Genomic DNA, 21293 nt, shown 5'->3' on the forward strand with positions numbered 1-21293 from the left:
TGTCAAATCATTGGGTAAATTTAAGAATAAAATAGGCATCATTATGGGGTAGGAAAAGTGTGCCTGGTTTGAAAAATTCGCACAAGAACTTCTGTGGTAGCTGAAAGTGATTGGTAACATATTGAAGTTGAAAATGAAAATATTAACCTTTCTTTAATACACGTGAATTAATTAATAACATGATAATTACATTGTTTGCGACAAAGTAATTGTTTTACAAAATATATTGTTCTTCAGCAAATATAATCTACAAAACTGCGTCTGCATCGAAAAATTTCGGTCATGTTCACAAAATTTAGAAGTTTTTCAAAAATTCCTCGGCACATATACGCGCCCTTGAGTTCACTGCAAGTTTCATTTCGCTAATTTCCTTGTCGATGTCTTCCATGAATTGGATAACGAAGTCGACGAGCTTGTGCTTGTACATTTGCTCCGTGTGGAAATTGGTTATAAGAAAGCTAATGTCGTAACCCTCAACTGGCTTCCGTCGCAAAATGAAGAAATGCTCTGCACGTTGCATCATGAATCGCATGAATTTCTTGCATAAGATCTTCTCAATTTCATCAGCTTGCTTCACGGCAATGCTTACACGAATCGAGTTAATCGATCCCTCGATAAGGACCTTTTCTTTCTCGTTTCGGCTCACAACCAACGGTGTCGTTAACAACTCTTTACTGCTTCGCACTTCGACTTCGGGTTTGTTGTGCCTCTCTACGACTTGCGAATTGAAACTTTGCAAACACATGGCGGCCGTTAGGGTCGACCTAACGGCATTTAGGTATGGCTTTAGTGTCGCGGACATCAGGAAGAGAATTAGTCAAACGTTTATCTATATTTTGGTAATATCTCCTGACTTTCCACTCTTGCTTCTCTTCCGGCTGTGCAACTCCCTACAATTCGGGTGCGTGCTCGTAATTTTCTGCGGATGTCCGCTGAACTGATATGGCAAAGAAAGCCATTTTTAAGGCTACTTTTTCAATATAATTATTGTAATTTTATGTATTTAAAACTAAAAGAAACAATTAATTACGTGCTCGAATCAACTCTGAACACTAAATACTTGTACTATTTTCCCCAATTCTTTTCCTAATTCTTTAAATTTACGCTTTTGATTTGTCCACTTGCTGCCAAAATGCAAAACGCAGGCTCGTAGGACACGAACGCGTATCATATAAGCACGCACACCATAAAATATAGCACGAAGAATGCACACTTCTCCTTTTTTGGTCATTCAATTTCCTTCTATTTTGGGCAATAACTAGAGTACAAAGACAGTTAACTAAACAAGGGCAGAACAAACAAGTGCAAGTCATCAGTCTATCGATGGATTTGCTTCAAATCCCTGCCCCAAATCCCTATTAATAGAACACAATGACCAAAATAGACAAGTAAATTGCCATCACAATCCCAAAAAGTCTCTTTATGTCGTTGGAAATATTGAATTTTAATCACTGAGCTCTATCATTAAAATTTTAATTGAAGAAAGAAAAGTTGAAACTTGAAAGTTCTATAGAATTCTATAAGTTTTTCATTTCACTTACATTTATATATATAATATCAAAATATCCATACAACATGGAAATTTCCATCAAAGTGGAAACTCGCCGGAACAGTCATTAGAACCCAGTTCTTCCCAAATTTTATCTCCTAATATACAATGTGCTGAGGTAATTATAGAGTTTGTAAACTTTTCATTGTAAAAATTGCCATTTCCAACGGTTTTTGACTTCAAATACGCAAAGTAACCGCGATCAAGCCTTATTGGTTTAGTCAATGTACGGGAAAGGCAGAGTTGAGTGTCTGTGGCGTCCGAGACAGCACAAAAAATGGCGATAAGATTTGTGGATGCAACCTATTTGGCATTGTCCCAGATCAGCTTTCTTGTGACAGATCTTTCCAAAAAGAATTACAAATCAAGCATGGCAGAAATACAGAATGTAAGTTGCTTGGTATTATGGTGATTGGTGAACACTGTAGGTGAAGAGATATTGGTTAGAAATTGGTATAATATAATTTATATTAAAGTGTGTTCTTTTGATGTACATATAAACATTCAAGGGTATTAAATTGGTTGGATTTGAGTGTTATAACTGACTGGAAAGTTTGCCAAGCGTGGGACTTGCCTGTGCACATGAGAAATCTGTAATGCACCGACTGGCCACTTGCTTTCAGATTAGACTGAGTGGTGAATTGTGGGTGACACTACAGGTATATGTTGTGGCTGGGGTCTTTTCGAGATGCTAGCCCTAATACTCATCCTAACACTAACCAGTGTAAGATGGCCCTATTTAATCCTGTTGTCACAAAGAATTCCTATGTGTCTTTAAAAACTACAACCCATCTTCCCTACCATAATAGCATGTACCAAATGGTAGTTTTATTAACTTTGTGTGATTATAGTTAGTCGAACAGCATGGTGCAGAGGCTGAACGACATTACTTTCGTTCCTTGTTTTCATCAATTGATTTCTCTGCTGAAGGAAAAGGGGCTGGAAAAGATTTTCACCAGGTGATATTTTCTTTTCATAACAAACTAGTGTTCTTCTGGTTGAACGAACTACAGCGCGTAGTAGCCCAGAAGTATTTGTAGTTTTTTTATGCACCCTGTAGACTACAGGTTTTAGTTAAAAGTACAGTTTATCTGGCAAACTATATTCACAACTATACAGATCATATCTGGCATCATTCTCATAGGGCTATATACAAACTGTAAAGAGTTTTGTATTTTTTTCAGGTACAATTGCTAAGTCAGGAATGTCAGTCATTGATATGCAAAACAAATTTTGTTTCAATTGTGTGTTATGCAATTGAGAACCAGGAACAACATCAAAAGGTCAGTATTTCTTGAAGAAAAGTCAGCATTATATATACAAATATACACCAGTGTTTTTGTGAACTGTAAATTTTATCTATTTTCTAGTCATTGAAGCCATCTAGCCATCTTTTGCCACAAATAAGCAAAGTTTTGAAGTTCAGTCGGGTTCAAGAGGTAAATAATTGGAACTAAGTGAATTGTCTATGTGCAATGTCTTTTCATCAGTAAGAAAAGTGAAATAAAAGTGTGGAAGTAGTTCTCCCAGCCCAAATGATGTGTAACCCAGCTTAAACCTGGGTTATAATACAGCGAAACTTTACATCAATACTTTTAATTGCTTTTTTTAAGTATCTTTTTTCAAGTATCTTTTTTCATGAATATTTTCTGGAGCAACAAAAGCCATAATTTTTGAAGGTTTTAAAATGAACAGTGGTTCAGAAGCACTTAAATCAAAACAGTGGATTAAAATTTAACCCAAGGTTAGCCCTAACCTAGCTTTGATAATTTCCCACTGCAGGTTGTGTTTGGACTGGGATTGATGAAATCATCAAACGAAGAGCTGAGAAACTTCGGTAGGTGTCATATGGAGTTTGTTGGTTTTCACATTATTGATGATTTGATGAAGGACAATCTTGAAGCTGTTTTATAATAACATATATGCATTAATCTTTGCAATATTTCAGCTGGTACATTTGTGAAACAAAAACTCCCAGATCTACTGCGTTCATACATTGACTCTGGTAAGTTAGTCCAATGAGTTAAATGCAACTGTGAAGACGTCTCGTACTTGTGGCAACCTCATTGCCCCTTTCCTCCCCCCATTCCTCCCCTCATTCATACCCTCACCCTTGCACATAGTGAAGATGTACAGTATACTAAATTTGGAAGTAACAATTGGTGGTAAATTCAGACAAAAATGTGTTTTAATTTAGATGTTGGAGGTGGATATGAAGGTGGTCTGACTGATGTTGCAATAGAAGTTCTTCATCTCCTATTGACCTACCTGTTGTACACCCCTCAGAAAGATGTTGGTATTGGAGAGGACCAAAAACAAGCATTTTTGAATACACTGAGAAAAGGTTAGAGAAATTGATGTTTTCTTTTCATGGTATACCAAATGACCATTTCCAAGAAAGTTGGGGTCATCCTCCTCCCTATTTCCACCCCATCTTCCCTCCTCGCTATCTCCACCCCATCCCCCCTCCTCCCATCTACCTCCTCCCATCTACCTCCTCCCATCTCCACCCCATCTCCCTCCCCCCCTCCCCCTCCTCCTCCCTTCCTCCCCCTCCCCCCCTTCTCCTTCCTCCCTATTCCTCCTCCCTGCCTCCTCATCCTGTACATCCTCCCCCCTCATCATTGCCGTCTTACACGAGGCCTGTTTAGCTTAAACACTGGTCATTTAACAATAAAAAGCTAAACAGAATTAATAATCTTTGGGCAATTAATAATCTTCAGTGCGTGATATTAATGTGAATCTATTTAAACGAAACTAACTAACTTCGTGAATTTAAACAGCATTCGCTTTCGTCTCAAACGAGACGAGTGACGGGTGTCTTTGAGCTGCTTCCATTTGTTGTTTTTTTCATCTTTTTAAGATTTTCCCAGTGAGCGGGTACCAGTCGTCCTGGCTCCATTGCTTTATCAGGGAGTGCATGACATGCCGTTGAGTAGGTTCGTGAATGACACATATCTATGTATAGCCTAGATATAAATTTATAAACGAATAGTGATAATGGCGAAAGATAAACTGAAAAAACAAATGGCGGCTGTTGTCCACGATGTTTCATATATAGTCTGTCAAGACTCTTGGATTGTTTTTTGAAGCAAATTCCCCCGAGTATTTATATCAGAGTCAGTGAGTATTGTTATTATGGATTAAATGAAATGAAAGTGTTCGCAGATGTGCGGCCAATATTCCATTGTGTTCTTGTGTCCGAATTTTGTAACCTCGATAAGTATAGAACCAACACACGGTTCGAAGTCCAAATTTGTAGTGTATGTTCTTTGTTCAAGTAGTATCTAAAACGAAAGCAAACAGCCTTGTCCGTATTGTTGTTGACACTGTAGCTTCCCCCCACCAGTAGCTAACATGTTATCGTATTAAGTAAGACTTGGAATTTGAATTTTTTTAACCCAGCCGTATATATGTATGTTTCTACAGATTAGTATCACCTTTTCTAAACAGGAATTTTGTTTATTTTATCTGAAACTCTAGGTTTAATGTGGAGAGCTCTCCCGTCCCTAAATTAATGGTAAGCAGTTAAATTGTATTTCACTCCCCCCCCCTGGCCGTTCCCGTGGAACTGTGAAGTCCAGATGCAAGTCAGCACAGCATGGTCTGACTTTCTCGATGTGTTTTTAGATGGAAGATGATTTGAGTAAATTGATGCACGAGATTGGTTATTCGTGCTGTGCAAGGTCAGTAAGATCTTGGTCAGTAATCCCGCGCTCATATTTCAGCCAATCAGCGCTCAGAAGGGTTGTCGATAATAGAAATCTATTCTGCAGTATTTAATCGATTATATCTTTTGTTATTCTTTATTAAACCAGTCGAAATGTTGTGATTATGTTAAGTTATAAGAACTATTGCTCTGACATAAATTTGAAGCCGAAAAGAGTATTTCAAGGGACAATAAAGTTGTTTCAAACGAGAAATGGATTTTTGACAACTAGTCTCAGTCCTTTCCCGCCATTTCACATCACCCGTTCGTGTTTAAACGTTCGTGTGTTTCACATTCCCTTTCTTTTCATTAGCCTTCAAGAATGCAAGGAGGTTTTGGGGCAGTTTAGCAAGGCTAATATCACGCCGATGTGTGTTGCAAGAGTGCTAGGTATGCCTTCTCTTCTCGCGATGATTTTCCAAGTGAAATTGTGAACTTTAATCTGTCGTCAGAATTGACCAGATTTTGGCTATCAGTTGTACCAGGTACCCAATGTTTTTTCTCGTATTTCCAGGAATGATGGCCCGGACAGTCTCTGGTCTTGGCGAGTCCTCTCCACTACAGGTAGTGTATCCCCTGCTTAGTACGTCTAACATACCGTCAAGTGTAGCCCCAGCAAGTTCCAGAAACATGTCCGCGTACAATGTTTCCAAATTTCTTTCCTAGACATCGGTCAACATCGTCACTCCAGTTGAACTGGGTAAACCTGAAGAGCAATCAACAGGACCAAACACTTGGAATGTCGAGATATTTATTCAAACTATAAAGGAAGTGGTACGTATTGGACACGGCAAACTCTTGATTTGTTAACTGCATCATCATCAATGATCTGTCATTTTCCTTTCGACATTCTCGGAATTATTCGACTGCTTTTATAGGCGTCTTCTCATGCATTGCCACCGTGGAGCGCTACAAAGTCCTAACTGTTTTCATATATTGTATATTTTGTCCTCTTCAGGTGCCAGAGCTAAGCTGGACTGAGGTTATATCATGTTTGGATCACCCGGGATTCTTGATCAGCACGGTGGAAGCACTGAGACTTATTGTGACCGCTTGTAGCAAGGGTTTGCAGGACGTATTTCCAATCGAGATACTCTACCGAGCTTGGACTAACACAGAAGGCCAGGTTAGCTAAGATAAGAATATTTAGGTTTCATCCATCCCATTCAGACGAAAAAGATCCGCTCGCTGAGTTTGTTTGCTTTAAAACAGTCTTTATGTTATAATATTCTTGTATTGCACTGATGAAGGCCCGGCTTAACGGGCCGAAAGCTTTGCTTTGCAGTATTAAATACTTACGTGGTGTACCTACAAGCTAATTTACTTAGTCTTTATGTTGTTGTTTACTAGTTATCTTGGATACAACAAGCTCTGATCAATCCCGATGTATTCTGCTTTGCGGACTACCCATGTCATACTGTTGTGATCGATATACTCAAATCACCTCCGGAGGACAATAATCGTGAAATATTAACATGGTAGGCAAACCCAGTCGATATAATGTGGTATACTATATGAAGAGCTTTGAATATAGATGAATATTTCTTGATAACATCAGTGTACATGTTATTTTCTGAACTTTCAGGCAATCCCTGAGTCTTGTGGAGACATTGCTTCGCTTGGCTGAGTCTGGTCATTACGAGACCGTGAAAGCCTTGTTTGATTTTCCAATAAAACATTGTCCTGATGTTCTCCTGCTGGCTTTGTTGCAGACCAACGTGAGTCTAACCTAAAATGATTGACAGTGCATGTTTTCTGAGTTCGTTTGACGAAACAAGATATACGTTACGATAATAAGGGATTCTCGACACTGGACCCAGAACTCCCTAGTCTAAATCTACTTACGCTCACATTTAAAGAACTGGTTTATAAGTAATATAATTAATAAGTAATATAAATATAATACAAATATTTAAAATTTTATTCTTTCCTACAGCCAACGTGGCAGACACTGAAGTACGACCTTGCATCAATATTGATTCCATTGTTCCTCGCAAACCACCCGAATTCCCTTTGTGTACTGCATCATGTTTGGCACGGTCAGGTATGAGCCCGAACATTCGTATGGATTCCTTGAATTTTCATTAGATATCGAATTGACGCTCCAGTTCATTCTACACTCTTCAGGGTCAGTCGTCGCCATCCATTCGTCATCTCGTCATTCAAGCGATGGCTGACTGGTATGTCAGCGGTGATTTATCTCGAATACTGGATGTTGCTCAGGACCTAAAGGTTAGGCGATTCTCGAGTTAAGATTTTGATTTACTAAACGCCGTATTTATTCAACCAAAAATGATATTCTAAAACTTCAGGCTCTTTCCATATTATTAAACGGTTCGTCGTTTGCATTCGTCATCGACCTGGCGGCGTTGGCATCGCGACGTGAGTATCTGAAACTGGACAAATGGCTGAACGATAAACTCCGTGAACATCAAGAAGAATTCGCAGTTGCCGTTGTCGACTTTCTCAAACGTCGCTGTCCCCACTTGGCAGGTGTTATACCAGAAAAGGAGCTGCCAAAGAGTGCACAGTTGCCACCAGAGACCGTGAACACGATGCTCTCCTGTCTACAGGCTTATTCAGGGTACGTAAAAGGCTAAAGGTAGCTTGGAACCCGGTCAAAATTGTATGCCAGATTTGGTGACCGATAAGGCGAAAATTTTTGCTTTAGTTTGGGTGAAGTGTGGATTTTAATGCCAAAATATGTCAAAATAAGCGCGTTTTTAAAGGCAACGATTTTGCTCATACGAGTTTGTTTATATTTTTTCAGTCATGTGTCGCTTGAACTTGGTGAAGAGATAAAGCAGATGATTTCACGTCATGGACCAATTCTCAAGTCCAGACAACCATCGGTCAGCGTCGCGATGCCCTCGTTGTCACGACAGACGAGCAGAGACCCTGGCCTGCCTGGAGCGGTAATATTTATATACTGACACCATCTTTGTGACCTATATATGACTATTTTTAACCTTGTATACTTTTAATCACACGATTCTGTTTTTCTCTCCAGATGGATTCACTGGCAGGCCTCAATTTATCATCTGGCACCATTCCCCCAACACCGACCACGCCCTCCCAACTTCCAACCTTCCCACCCCACCCGCTGTCAACTGGTGGAGGACTGGGCGCGCTCGGTCTAGGCTCGGCGATTGGACAGCCACCCTCAAAACCGATATCCCAACTTGGTACAGGTATAACAAGTGCCTCCAACGACTTGCAATAACAATATTATTATTATTATATTTAACCAGGATACCCACATCACCTTATAGTGTTTTTCAGTGGGGTCCTGCAGCTGAATTAAGCCTTGTTGCTGTTTTATTCGGTTTCCAAAACTTCGAATATCAGAACAAATGTAGCGAATTTTCGTGCTGTAAAGGCCAGTTTACACTTGCGATTTTTGCTGCGACCTTTTGAGCGATTTTCTTCTTTTGATAGATGTGAACAAGTAATACGTTACGAGTGCTCCGATGTGTTCGAGCTCCTATTTGAACATCCGTAGTTAATTCACTCGTTCACATCTTTCAAAAGAAGAAAATTGCACAAAAAATCGCAGCAAAAAATGCAAGTGTAAACGATCCTAACCTTAACCTTTTATAGGTCTAACGTCTTCCAGCTTGTCGAACACTGGAGGAAACCCTTTGCTTCAGCAGTTGCAAGTCGAATTCTCCAACGACAATTTCCATTCACTTGGCGTGACAAGTGCTGCAGGAAATTTCACCTCCACAAAACCGCTCGGATCGTTGCCCACATTCCCTGCTCAGCCTGCACAGCCCGCAGGACAGCAACAGCTTGCAGGCAATCAGAGGTTACAAGCTGAAAAACTCCGTCAAAGTACGTCATGTCATAGGAAACAACATTCACCCGATTAATGAGCGTACATCTAATGTATCCTCGATTTTAAGCGTGCATCTAATGTATCCTCGTCTAATTCTAGCGACAACTGGCAGCGATATCACGGCGGTATTGCCTGGGGTTAACCAATCCTTTCCAAGCGATGTCGAGGCAGAAGCGAACTCGTATTTCCAGAAAATATACAACCAACCGCCTAATCCGACAATGACAATCGATGAAGTCCTTGAAATGTTGAGAAAGTTCAAAGATTCGGCATCGAAAAAAGAGAAGGTGCACTTTTGAATAAACTTACTTTTCACCTTTTCCCATCAGATTTCTAACGTTCTGAGGGAACACGAAGGCTATGTGCACACCAGCGTCGTTTTCGAGCGTTTTCAAAATCGTCTTGTTTATTATTTATTGTTTAGACGCCCTGTTCACACGTCCCAAGGAAAAATATGCCTAATGTGTTAAATTAGTTTCAACTTCTATTGTAAATTGACGGTGTTTGAAACCGTTTTGGGATGAAAACTAATGTTAGAACGTTGGAAAACGTTACCGTGTGTACATAACATAAGCCACAATGTTGACGTTGAAGCTCTTAAATAAAACGATGGTACTTTACAGATGCGAACCTTTTAATGTCTGTAAAGGTTCAAAATTTCCAGTGGTAGTATGGCCGCTGTTTTCATTCTTAGTTTAAACATATTTACTTTGCTTTAGGACGTGTTCTTGTGTATGCTACGAAATCTCTTTGAGGAGTACGGTCATTTTCACAACTATCCTAACAGAGAGTTGCATACAACGGCTTGTCTCTTCGGTGGGATTATTGATCAAGGACTTGTTACGTGAGTAAGATTTGTTGACGCAAATGATCGAGACAATTAACATTGGCCGGGATTAGTTTAATCCTGTAGGAAGGTTGTAAAGGGAAATGACAGAATTAACGTGTGATTTGACTGAGATGAACGCAGTGCAATTCAGGGGCCGGTTGTATCAATCCCATAAGTCAAAATTAAATAAAACTCTTACAACTCTCTTGAATGAGTCAACTTGAATATTATGGACTGAATACGTAGTTTTAAACAGTATCTTTGCATTAAGATTAAAAACATATAGTTCTCTTGATGAATAAAACGGCAGGCTTGCTTTCTATTTTGAACTTGTCCACCGTTTAAGCTAAACGGGCTTGATACAACCAGCCCCTGATCAATTACTCAGCGGTGTTTATATTGTTGTTTAGGTACATGGCGTTGGGCATTGCTCTGCGATACGTACTCGACGCACTTCGTAAACCATTTCAAAGCAAGATGTATTTATTTGGAATCACAGCTTTGGATCGCTTTAGATTAAGGTAAACAGATATACGTCTGGGAGCAGTTGTATAAAACGTTTTAACTACACTTTGCATAGTTAAATCCTGGTTATTAACTCAGAAATACACCACTCTGATTGGCCAATTCTGTCCATAACTACAGTTAAAAGTTAACTAGTCTTTTATACAACTGGCCCCAGTATTGTGAAAGCTTACCTACACTCTCATTTATTGATTGTGACAAATTTTGTCTTTCTGATCAATGGGAATATCAAACTCGTGTCAGTGTGGGGGGAAATACCGTTAGGATTGTGCCAATGTCATATCTCCATCCTCAAATGCAGCTCTTGCATTTCCTTAACACCCATGCGTATATTATAATCTCTGCTCTTCAGGTTGAAAGATTACCAACATTACTGTCGACATCTGGCATCAATACCTCACTTCAACGAGTTTCCTCCGCATCTTATCGAGTTTATTGAATACGGGAAGCAATCGATCCAGCCTCCTCTTAGCAGCAGGAGTGTGCAGGTAAGCCTGTATTTGCACGCTCTCACTGAACTCTACGTAAACTGGAATGCAGTATGGCATTAAAGACCGTTCACACGATCCAACTTTGTCGGGTCCAGTTCACTTCTGACGTATGGAATATAGTTTGTTATTGATAGTTCAGTACTGCATTGGCTTTAGTTGATATGCTGCGTATATACATTGCAAGTCAACAGACTGAATTGGATCCGACAATACAAACTAACAAATGATAACATTTTGTAACAGGATACATCGACAACGAACTATTTCGGCAAGGTTACCTCGACTGTATCGGACACTTTGCCATCAGCAGTTGGAACAACCGTAACGACTACAGCACCGTCAACTGGGGCCGATGCTGCAAAACAGTTTTCACTTTCGTCTGGAGGTATGTGGCATTGATATATACACCTTACTAAAAGCGATTGATCGACAATCATGCAGGCCAGAATTCGCCTTAATCAAAGGGAATGATTAATTTATTGATTGATTAATTGATTGATTTATTTGAGTATACCATTTTCCGGCATATTCGATCATGGTCGAATACGCCATTTTCCGGCAGACTCGACCATGGTCGAATTGATTGATTGATTGATTTAGATCGTACAAAGTAAAATACAAAACAACTTCTCTCTCTTTTCTAGTGCCCGCAAACGGTTCAACAACGCGAAAAGAGGTATTCAGAAATTGTCTTGAAAAGAGGCTGTTTTCAAAACAATGCACTTCGATTCATCATAGTTTTATTTTTCATTTTAGCCCTCAATAGCAAACGCCAGCAATATCGATACTCTTCTTGGAGCTACCGAGAAGTCAGAGCTGGCTCAGCCGTCGGAATCGATTCAGGATAAAATCCATTTCATCTTTAATAATATCTCAACAAATAATCTCACACAAAAGGTGAATATTTGGTGGCTTGAAGGATATGATCCGTTTCATCTCACAAGAGGAGACGTTTTGAAAAGTACTTCAAAAGTCCTTTTTTAAAAAAGACTTTTGCAGCTATCTATCCTGAATATTGGCTTTGATCTCTATAAGTTTACTTTAGCTGGATTATTACATTTCAGGGCGAGGAATTGAAAGAAGCTGTGAAGACCGAATTCTTCCCATGGCTGGCTCAATATTTAGTCATGAAGAGAGTCAGTATTGAGCCAAACTTCCACGATCTTTACATCAAGTTCATGGAGACCCTGAAGTGGAAAGAACTCTTTCAATTGGTGCTTCAGGAAACCTATCGAAACATAAAGGTATGCATATAGCAAGCTTGCACCCCCCTGTGGTAATGTTAGAGCATGTGTACACCCCCCTGGAAAAGTTGTCGAGGTTGGTAAACCAACTAAAGAACAACTCAACACAACTCGCTTCATCTTTATTTTCAGGTTTTACTTCAATCCGACAAAGTACCCGCAAACTTCTCAGACAGGTCTTTGTTGAAAAATCTTGGCCATTGGCTTGGTCTGATGACTTTGGCTCAAAATAAGCCCGTGTTGATGAGAGTAAGTTCCGTGAACATGCAGGAGTATTTATCAAATACAATATTGTTAGGTTTTTACATTAGATTATATTCCGAGATACACATTTAACATGATTCGATAATGTCTGTTTTAGAATCTGGATGTAAAGTCGCTTATTATTGAAGCGTATTTCAAAGGACAACAGGTGAAATATTGGCGTAGTTATAGTTATTTTTACTAGCTTGTTACCAACTCTCAGAGAAAGAGAAAGAAAGGGTTTTTCCCTTAAGGTCTGTTTACACGATCCTAGTTTTTCGGATCCAATTCACTTCTGATGGATGTTTTATAGTCTGTCGACTTGTAATGTATGTGGACAGCAAATCAACTAAAACCAATGCAGTACTGTTTTATCAATAACAAACTACTTTCCATACGTCAGAAGTGAATTGGATCCGACAACGTGTGTGCGCTTTGTATCACAACGTCTCGATGCTTCAATTTTATTTTGTGAATTTTTTCACAGGAAATGTTGTATGTTGTGCCATTTGTTGCAAAAATAATGGAAGGTTGTGCCAAGAGCAGAGTATGTATCGCTTATTATTCCAAATACGTTTTAATCCAATCGTAGTTTGTTCAGAGAAAAATTGAAATTTGGAATACAGCATCATTTTGTGTAAACATTGTGTAGATATTCAAGCCTCCAAATCCCTGGGTCATGGCAGTCATGGGTGTTTTAGTCGAATTACACCAAGTACCTGATCTCAAGGTATGCATTGGGCATATTTATCCTGGGCAAGCTACACTGCCTTTCTTGTACAGTTTCATTTCCTGCCTATAAACATTCGTATATATCTATTTGTTTACATTTCAGCTTAATCTTAAGTTTGAAGTTGAAGTTCTATGCCATGCCTTGGGAATTGACATGAAGGTACGCACACGTTGTTTGTACCTGAACGCTACTGCGGAGTGATGATGGATCATTAGATACGAGAATTTTAACCTTTTTTCTGCAGGAAGAAATCACTCCGACAACGTTATTGAAAGATCCTGAGAAATTGAACCAAATCATACATCAGTTGTCGTCGCCGGACAAGGACAGGCCGACAGGACCGTCTGTTCTTTCCCAGGCTCCTCCAACAACTCCTCCTCCTCCCCAGTACTCTTACCAAGAAATCAATGTCACGTCTTTGGCCGGACTTGCCAGCCTCATCAAGATAAACCCACAGGTAAATTGAGGATAAATTTCAAGTTTCAGGTTTTTCAAGGGCATTAACATGACGTATTATTGAAGACCAAACGCTGTAACATATACTTCATGTAACATAATTCAAGTACATATACTTCATGTAAGAATGTACATATACTACCCTCACAGGCTAAAATGTACATAATTTTTTCCCAAACAGATAGCGTTGTTCCAACAACAGCCTCAACTCCGTCAGTACGTACGACCAGCGATTGATCGCGCTGTGCAGGAACTCATTCATCCAGTTGTTGAGAGATCCATCAAAATTTGCTTGACCACTGCAGAAATGATCGTCAAAAAGGTTTGTGTTTAGAAAACCTTGAACGACTGTAAACGACCAAGTATTGTTATGATCAATTTAGCCCCTTTTGTGGCATATGAATTCAAAATTGAAGGCCGTGGGAAGACTCCTAGAACTTCTTGTTCAACGGTTTTGCTGATCAAAAAAAATCTTGCTTTCCCCAGGACTTCGCTTTGGACCCGGATGAGTCGCGAATGAGGACAGCCGCGTATAGTATGGTGCGCTTTATGACTGCTGGGATGGCCTTGATCACGTGTCGTGAACCGTTGAACCTTAGTATTAATAATAATTTGAGGTCAACTTTGATGGCTGCTTTGAGGGTAAGTACTCTTCGTTCGTACGAGAAAGGTCGATAAAGGTATTGTTCTACACGAAACTTTGCGTGTGTGTTGTGTTGTTTTTGAACTACGGGAATAAGAAAAAAAACAAAACAAAAAACTCATTTTGGTGAATAGGCATTTACTTGGGGTGGGAAATTTTAACGACAATTTGCTATCCATTACATTCTCATACGAAGTACCTGACCATGTATTGAATGTTGTTAGGGCGCCACTCCTCAGCAAAAAGAAGCAGTCGAAAGCGCCGCTCAGATTGTCAGCGAGGAGAACACCGAGCTTGCTTGTACGTTTATACAAAAGACAGCGGTGGAGAAAGCTTTGCCTGAAATGGACAAACGTCTTGCTTCCGTAAGTAGAAATAGGCAGAAGCATTTCTCGTGCAAAATTGTCATCATACTTGACTTGCAATGTCGTTGAGAGCTTTTGTTTTGTTAGGAATTTGAATTACGGCGTCATGCTCGCAGCGAAGGAAGACGCTATTGTGATCCTGTCGTCCTAACCTACCAGGCTGAACGAATGCCTGAACAAATACGGTTGAAGGTGAGTACAGAAACCTGGGCTAGAAAACACAAAGCACTGTGAATAAATCAACTTCGAGCAATAACATACCAAGTCAGTCACTCAAAAATTTGTCAACAAATACTTACCTTTCTAGGTCGGCGGTGTGACGCCGAACCAAACAGCAGTATTTGAAGAGTTCGGGAAAACAATTCCTGGTTTTACAACACCTACTCCTGGTGAGAATCTGACGACACCGGCAGCGTTTGCCAACAACAGATCTATTTTTGAACAAAATCTTCATGCAACTGAGGTAAGGACGTAATCTTTGCTACGAAAGCTCGGATTGGTCGAGCACATTGCTCGCGAATGCTGATTGGTTTGTCTCATTCGTGGAGAAATTTTTCCCGCCAAAACGATTTCCAAGCTTCAGTGGTGTTCATAAGAGCAATTTGGCTGGGAAAACGCGCTGTATTGAATCGTATTTTTGTGTTAACTTTGACGCTGGATTACTTTCTTCTTATTTAACGCCATAGCCAACGATATTACCGGAAGAAGTGGCCCAAATTCTTGGTAAATGCACTGCCGACATTGAACAGCATCTACATGCAATGAATTTATCTCAGACGAGTCCTCATGGCTTGGCAATTGTTGGTTTACTCGACGTCCTGGTCACTGCAAGAGCATCTAGGGATAGTGTCGCTCTCACCCGAGTTGTCCATAAGGTAACCCAGTGTTCATGTTTATTTCCAACTGTCCTAAAATCCAACCTTTTACCACCATAGCCTGTGGCTGTCGTAATTGGTTTATCTAAAGTGATTTGTCTGTCAGAAATTATTCGCGATGTGTCGTGTCGCTTGTAACCCAACATTGAGAAGTCTGTTCAAACACCAGAACTTGGTCTTTTGTTTTTGATTAGGCGGTAAAAGGCTTACTGGAAGGTTTAAATCCAATCCCCAGCGATACTGAACTGGCTCTGAGATACAGAGATTGCCACATGGTTGTTTTGCGAAGTCTGCAAGATGTTCGCGCTTGTGGTCCTCATTGGACTGGAAAACATGTTACAAAGTATGCCTTGGATATTTCTTTCTTCTTTTTAAAGATTTTCATATCGTCTCATATCATATCTCACATCCCCTTTAATCCTAGATTTGTATGCGAATGTCCACCGGATGTAAAGTTTAACGTTGACATCATCGATATTCTCATTCGAAATCGCCTGATCAATATGAGAGAATTTGATGTACATTTAGCACAAGTAAGATTTCCTTTTGTTCTCGATTACCATCGCATTGTTCAGCAGAGCGTGGATCAAATTTGATCTGGGAAAGGGGGTGGATTTTAACATCGACAAGGCTCGCAAGAGCTTTAGGGTCAAGTGAAGATTCACCATCACATGTAACAAGGGAGTGCGTTGATCATGATAAGTATATGCTATACTTTTAGTGTATTGAAAACGACCTGAACGTGTCGGCCATCCATTTTGCGGTACAGTTGACGAAACTTTATCTGATTGACGAACACAGTAATCACGTTTCCCAAGTACGTATTTTAAACTCTTCAACGTTTGTGGTGTTCACGGGTTTAAAACTTTACATGGTTCAAACTTCATGTAGGGCGACTTGTATCAGACGTTGGAGGCTCTATCACGAATAGCAAATTCGAGAAGTGGCATTGGCGATGCGTGAGTAATTTTCACATCAATATTGACATTGCATGAAAGATTTTTTGTTCGATATCTACAGGGAGATATTTCTACTCGCTGTTTAGGCTTCCCTCGATCCTCGAGGTTATACGTAGCGGAGGTATGAGCAGTGGCATCGATTTCCCTCCAAGATTAAACGATTTAGACAAAGGATCAAGCGGTCAAGCTGGATTATCCTTAGGATTAAGCGGATTAAGAGTATTCGAAGATCCTCCTGGTCTTCATGACAAGGTGTGTGGATTGCTAAAGCATTCATCGTTAAACAGTGTACAAAACATCCTCCTTATTTTTTGCCTTCTTTTCAGGTGGAATACCTCCTTCATGAATGGGTTCGTCTGTATCACCAACCAGCCGCGGGAAAAGAAAGCGAAAAAGCGTTCTCAACTTTCGTAGCAATGGTAAGGAATCTATTTCAAAGAAACTTACAGCTTTGGTCCATTGTTATGGCGGACTTTCCTTTCCACACAAAGCTTCAATTTGGCTCGTGTGATTCAGCTTGGGCGCTTTTCATTAAGCGCGGCCAAAATTATCAGAGCGGTCATACTTTGAATTGAAATGAAACACTTCTTTTAAAATATAGCGGTGAAACTGCATTTTCTATGCTAGGCGGATGTAAATATCGATCAACGTGAATGCAGAGTTCTTGAAACATTCTAAAAAACCAGTAATCTTTCTGTACCGAAATACAACAGAACCGGTCTGACTGTTTTCACCGTATAAGGAAAGCGCCCCTTGTGTATTTAATGCATTTGTTTCTCTGTCATTTCAGCTTCACCAACATGGCATATTGAAAACAGATGATCTTATAACCCGATTCTTTCGCATCAGCACAGAACTTTGTGTGGAAAATACTTATCGTGCACTCATTGAACACGTAGGTACCGCTGTTATCCCTATCTATACACAGATATCCTTTACTTACACGTCTTTGTTTTCATCATCATTGCAGGCCTCCAACAGGAGCCATGCCCGCGCGAAATGTTTCAGTACTTTGGATGCGTACTGTCGTTTGATAGCTCTGCTTGTTCGACACTCCGGTGACGCCAGTAACAGTGTGACCAAGATTAATCTACTTACTAGGGTAAGTATAGTTAGGGCCTAGGGAGGGGTGGGTGGTTTTATCAAAATCAAAATGAAATCGATTATACTGTTAGGTTTCCCTGAGTTTGGGGACTAAATTGAGAATGCATTTCTTCTTGTGGCGTATGTGATCTCCCACAATAGAGCAACAACTTCACCTTATGCCAGGTGTGGGCCAATAGCATTAAACTTTCCAGCAGGGGCAGTAAATCACATACGCCATGAGGTCCTAAATCCTAAATTGACTGCTTTCTTCTCAGGATTAATCTCTGTTGTTGGCGAATGTTTATTTCAGGTGCTTGGAACTGTCGTCCAGGTCCTACTTCAAGATCACGAAATGCGAAAGACAGATTTTCATCAACTCGCTTATCATAGGATCTTTATAATCCTGTTGTTGGAATTGAACCAACCAGAACAAGTTCTTGAAGCTATCAACTATCAGGTCTTGCAAACATTTAGGTACGTCCCAAGTCTAGTTTGTGAAGATTGGAATCACAGAAATAAAGTGTCTCCAGCTTTCTACAGCTTGCAATATTGGTGACATTGAGCTAGGTTTAGTTTTCAGAAATAACTCTTTTGGAAAACAAATTACGTTGAGCTAGCCTGCATTTTCAGAAAAAACATGATCAGAAATATAACGCTGTGGAAAACAAAACCAAATCAAAACATCCCAGTATTACTGAAATGATCGACTAACCCAACAAGTTCTTCAGAAATGGCTCTCAATCCTTTTAAATTAAGTTTAGATTTCAAAGTACAGTGTTCATCATTAAGTGCAAGTTTATTTGTTGTATTTTCACATCTCATTTTATATTTTCATCATTGATTTTTCATCATTTTTTCCCAGTACAATATTCCATGCTCTTCGTCCGTCACGTGCGCCGGGATTCGCGTATGCTTGGCTTGAATTGATCTCGCATCGAATGTTTATGTCCAAGTTGTTGTTGAACACACCGCAACAGAAGGTTCGAAGAATGATTCATTTTACAGAAGATACACGATTTTAAATGCAACGACTTAACGTGCGTTTTTATTTCACGTTTTTGTAGGGCTGGGTGTTGTTTCAGCAATTGTTGATAGATTTGTTCAAATTTCTCGCTCCGTTCTTGAGAAATGCGGAGTTGAACAAACCCACGCATCTTCTTTACAAGGTGAGCTTTTGCAATGATTTTGTATGTAATTCCTGACAATAGACCTTTGAGGTGCTTACGTCATGTCGGTCTCGAACAATGAATCGCAATGCAATCTGGGAAACAAGTGGGACAAAATTGTATAGATAGAAAACTGTGTGACCTAAGCACTTCAGAAGGCTATTGCCAGTCTTTTTAGATTGCTTTCCTCGTCAGGGTGATTTTAGGTAGTGCAAGCTAATGAAATTTCATAATATTTTCTGTTTCAGGGAACTCTCAGAGTGTTACTGGTCCTCCTTCACGATTTCCCAGAATTTCTGTGCGACTATCATTTCAGCTTCTGTGACGTCATCCCACCTAATTGCATTCAAATGAGAAACCTCATACTTAGCGCATTTCCTAGAAATATGAGATTACCCGATCCCTTCACGCCAAATCTCAAGGTATTGGAAACTTGACAAGTTTCGACATCGCCAAGTGCATGCGGCATACAGATTTGCCATCTGAAGATGTAAATGAATGCGCAATGACATGAACCAATCTCATTTTAAACTAATCAGCATATGTGTCCACTTTTTCAGGCTAAGCCAATCAGAATGCTTAAATTTTTATTACTTCATATAAAATGGTATATATCGTATCTTTTTACCGGACGTAGTCAATATTTGTGCATTCTGATTGGGTAACCGGAAATGTAAACAAAATTTCTGATTGGTCTGAAACAAAAATTCCTCCTTACACACAATTGTTTCGTTCATCAAGGTTGACCTGCTCACTGATATTGCTCACTCTCCACGGATTTTAACGAATTTTTCAACGGCAATTCAACCCTCAACTTTTAAAAAGGTAAGCATGATGTACCACTCCAGTCTAATCTGCTGTATCACTTCTTATCATTCACATGTGAACGCTATGTGGTAATGCTGTAACCTTAGCAAGATTCCCCCCATATGGGCTATACGATTTTTGTGTTCATCTGAGCTGTCATAACTCGTAAATATTTTGAACTGATGTAATTTCAGGAATTAGATTCTTATCTGAAAACGAGAGCTCCAGTGACATTCCTGACCGAACTGAGATCACACCTACAAGTAAGCATATCAAGTGACATACTCCTCCCCGTACTTTACCCTGTTTCTATATCCTAATGCAAATCCTTGCCTATAATCCTTAATCCTACCCTTAATCCAAATTCTATCACCCTAAGGATTCGTTTTACTCTGAAAGTTCCAAGTTTTTTTTCTATTTGATTCAACTTCTATTTTATTCAACTTCTCTTTCAGGTTGCCACAGAGCCTGGTACCCGATACAATGTTCCCTTAATGAACGCTCTAGTTCTTTACGTTGGCACTCAGGCTATTGCTTATATTCACAGTAAGAGTGGAACACCTTCCATGTCGACTATCACGCATTCATCTCACATGGACATCTTCCAAAACCTTGCTGTCGATTTAGATACTGAAGGTAGGCTTCATGCAGATTCCTGAACGCGTAAAACACGAATCTTTCAAGTCAAGGTGAATTTTATAATAATTTTCTTTGTTTTAGGTCGTTATCTATTTTTGAACGCAGTCGCCAACCAATTGCGATATCCCAACAGCCACACTCACTATTTTAGTTGTGTTTTACTTTATCTTTTTGCTGAGGCGAATACGGAAGCCATCCAGGAACAAATCACGAGGTCAGTTGCACTTTCTTTCATTGAAAAAATATCATCTTTTGACTACCAAAGCCTGGTCTATACTTGTTACTAATATCACATCTTTTAAGAGCAAATGTGCTCGTAGGTTGAAGAATTGATTTCGCCGTCTTGATGATTTATTTTTTCCTTATCTTTCATATCAGGGTGCTGCTGGAAAGACTTATTGTAAACAGACCTCATCCTTGGGGATTGCTGATTACATTCATTGAGCTCATCAAAAATCATCAATACAAGTTCTGGACGCACGATTTTGTCCACTGTGCACCAGAGATAGAAAAGTATATAAACGCTATATTTCTGTTATATTTTCTCTTTTTCATAACGTTACCCTATTACACTCTTCACGAAGTGGGATCCCCCTTTCATAAACCCCTACTACACTCTTTACGAGGTAGGGATCCCCCTACTACACCCTTTATTACCCGTTTTCTCAAACAGATGGCATAGTTGTGTTTCGAGTTCTACCGTCGTTTTGAGTCGTATGTTGTCTTCTACGCCCCAATCGTGATCTAAAAATGGGTATTATTACTTTTCCAGATTGTTTGAGTCAGTTGCACGAAGCTGTATGCAACAGAAACAGCCACAAACACGGGAAGGCGGAGCTCCTGAAAGCGCTTAAAATGATTATCTTTCAAGTTATAATCAGGGCGTTCATATTTTGTTTAAGGGTGATAGCGTATGTGGTTAATTTTTGAATTTAATAAAGTTAAAAGTCTAAATCTGTCAGCGAATGTGTGGTTTTTGACCATAGTTTTTGAAGAATGTAACCGAAATATACTCGACCACGGTCGAATAGACCGAAAAATGGTATACTCGACCTTGCCCGAATATAACCGAAATATGGTATACTCAACTATGGTCGAATATACCGAAAAATGGTATACCGACCATGGTCGAATAT

At 39.7% G+C, this 21293-nt stretch overlaps 2 protein-coding genes across 3 annotated transcripts; one reads left to right on the forward strand and one right to left on the reverse strand.

Moving 5' to 3' along the window:
- Positions 1-121: 121 nt before the first annotated feature.
- Positions 122-899, reverse strand: LOC114517299 (actin-related protein 2/3 complex subunit 4). Its single transcript, XM_028536975.1, has one exon. It carries the CDS (start codon positions 800-802, stop codon positions 296-298), a length of 507 nt encoding a protein of 168 aa, XP_028392776.1. The 5' UTR covers positions 803-899; the 3' UTR covers positions 122-295.
- Positions 900-1653: 754 nt separating this feature from the next.
- On the forward strand, positions 1654-21118 carry LOC114516932 (CCR4-NOT transcription complex subunit 1-like). Of its 2 annotated transcripts, XM_028536549.1 has the most exons (60): positions 1654-1937; positions 2401-2508; positions 2734-2832; positions 2920-2988; positions 3332-3386; positions 3498-3554; positions 3747-3893; positions 4413-4488; positions 5033-5069; positions 5180-5235; positions 5572-5648; positions 5773-5822; positions 5925-6032; positions 6217-6384; positions 6609-6736; positions 6844-6976; positions 7195-7302; positions 7386-7490; positions 7571-7842; positions 8029-8173; positions 8269-8449; positions 8859-9092; positions 9196-9383; positions 9816-9940; positions 10336-10446; positions 10803-10938; positions 11185-11326; positions 11586-11617; positions 11698-11838; positions 12006-12185; positions 12318-12434; positions 12547-12597; positions 12916-12975; positions 13081-13158; positions 13264-13320; positions 13406-13618; positions 13799-13939; positions 14104-14259; positions 14485-14625; positions 14713-14817; positions 14933-15088; positions 15312-15500; positions 15695-15843; positions 15925-16033; positions 16222-16317; positions 16392-16459; positions 16546-16711; positions 16786-16878; positions 17250-17354; positions 17430-17561; positions 17856-18019; positions 18408-18525; positions 18610-18711; positions 18960-19133; positions 19453-19536; positions 19713-19781; positions 19974-20154; positions 20239-20371; positions 20536-20670; positions 20930-21118. In XM_028536549.1, exons 1-60 carry the CDS (start codon positions 1827-1829, stop codon positions 21009-21011), a joined length of 7203 nt encoding a protein of 2400 aa, XP_028392350.1. In that variant the 5' UTR covers positions 1654-1826; the 3' UTR covers positions 21012-21118. The 2 variants fall into 2 exon arrangements, with proteins under 2 accessions (XP_028392350.1, XP_028392351.1); XM_028536550.1 differs by lacking the exons at positions 1654-1937; positions 2401-2508; positions 2734-2832; ... (3 more) ...; positions 3747-3893; positions 4413-4488 and adding an exon at positions 4536-4672.
- The last annotated feature ends 175 nt before the right edge of the window (positions 21119-21293 follow it).

The sequence above is a fragment of the Dendronephthya gigantea genome, unplaced genomic scaffold, assembly GCF_004324835.1.
Source record: "Dendronephthya gigantea isolate DGI-Jeju-01 unplaced genomic scaffold, DenGig_1.0 000007F, whole genome shotgun sequence".
In the NCBI taxonomy this organism is placed as follows: domain Eukaryota; kingdom Metazoa; phylum Cnidaria; class Anthozoa; order Malacalcyonacea; family Nephtheidae; genus Dendronephthya; species Dendronephthya gigantea.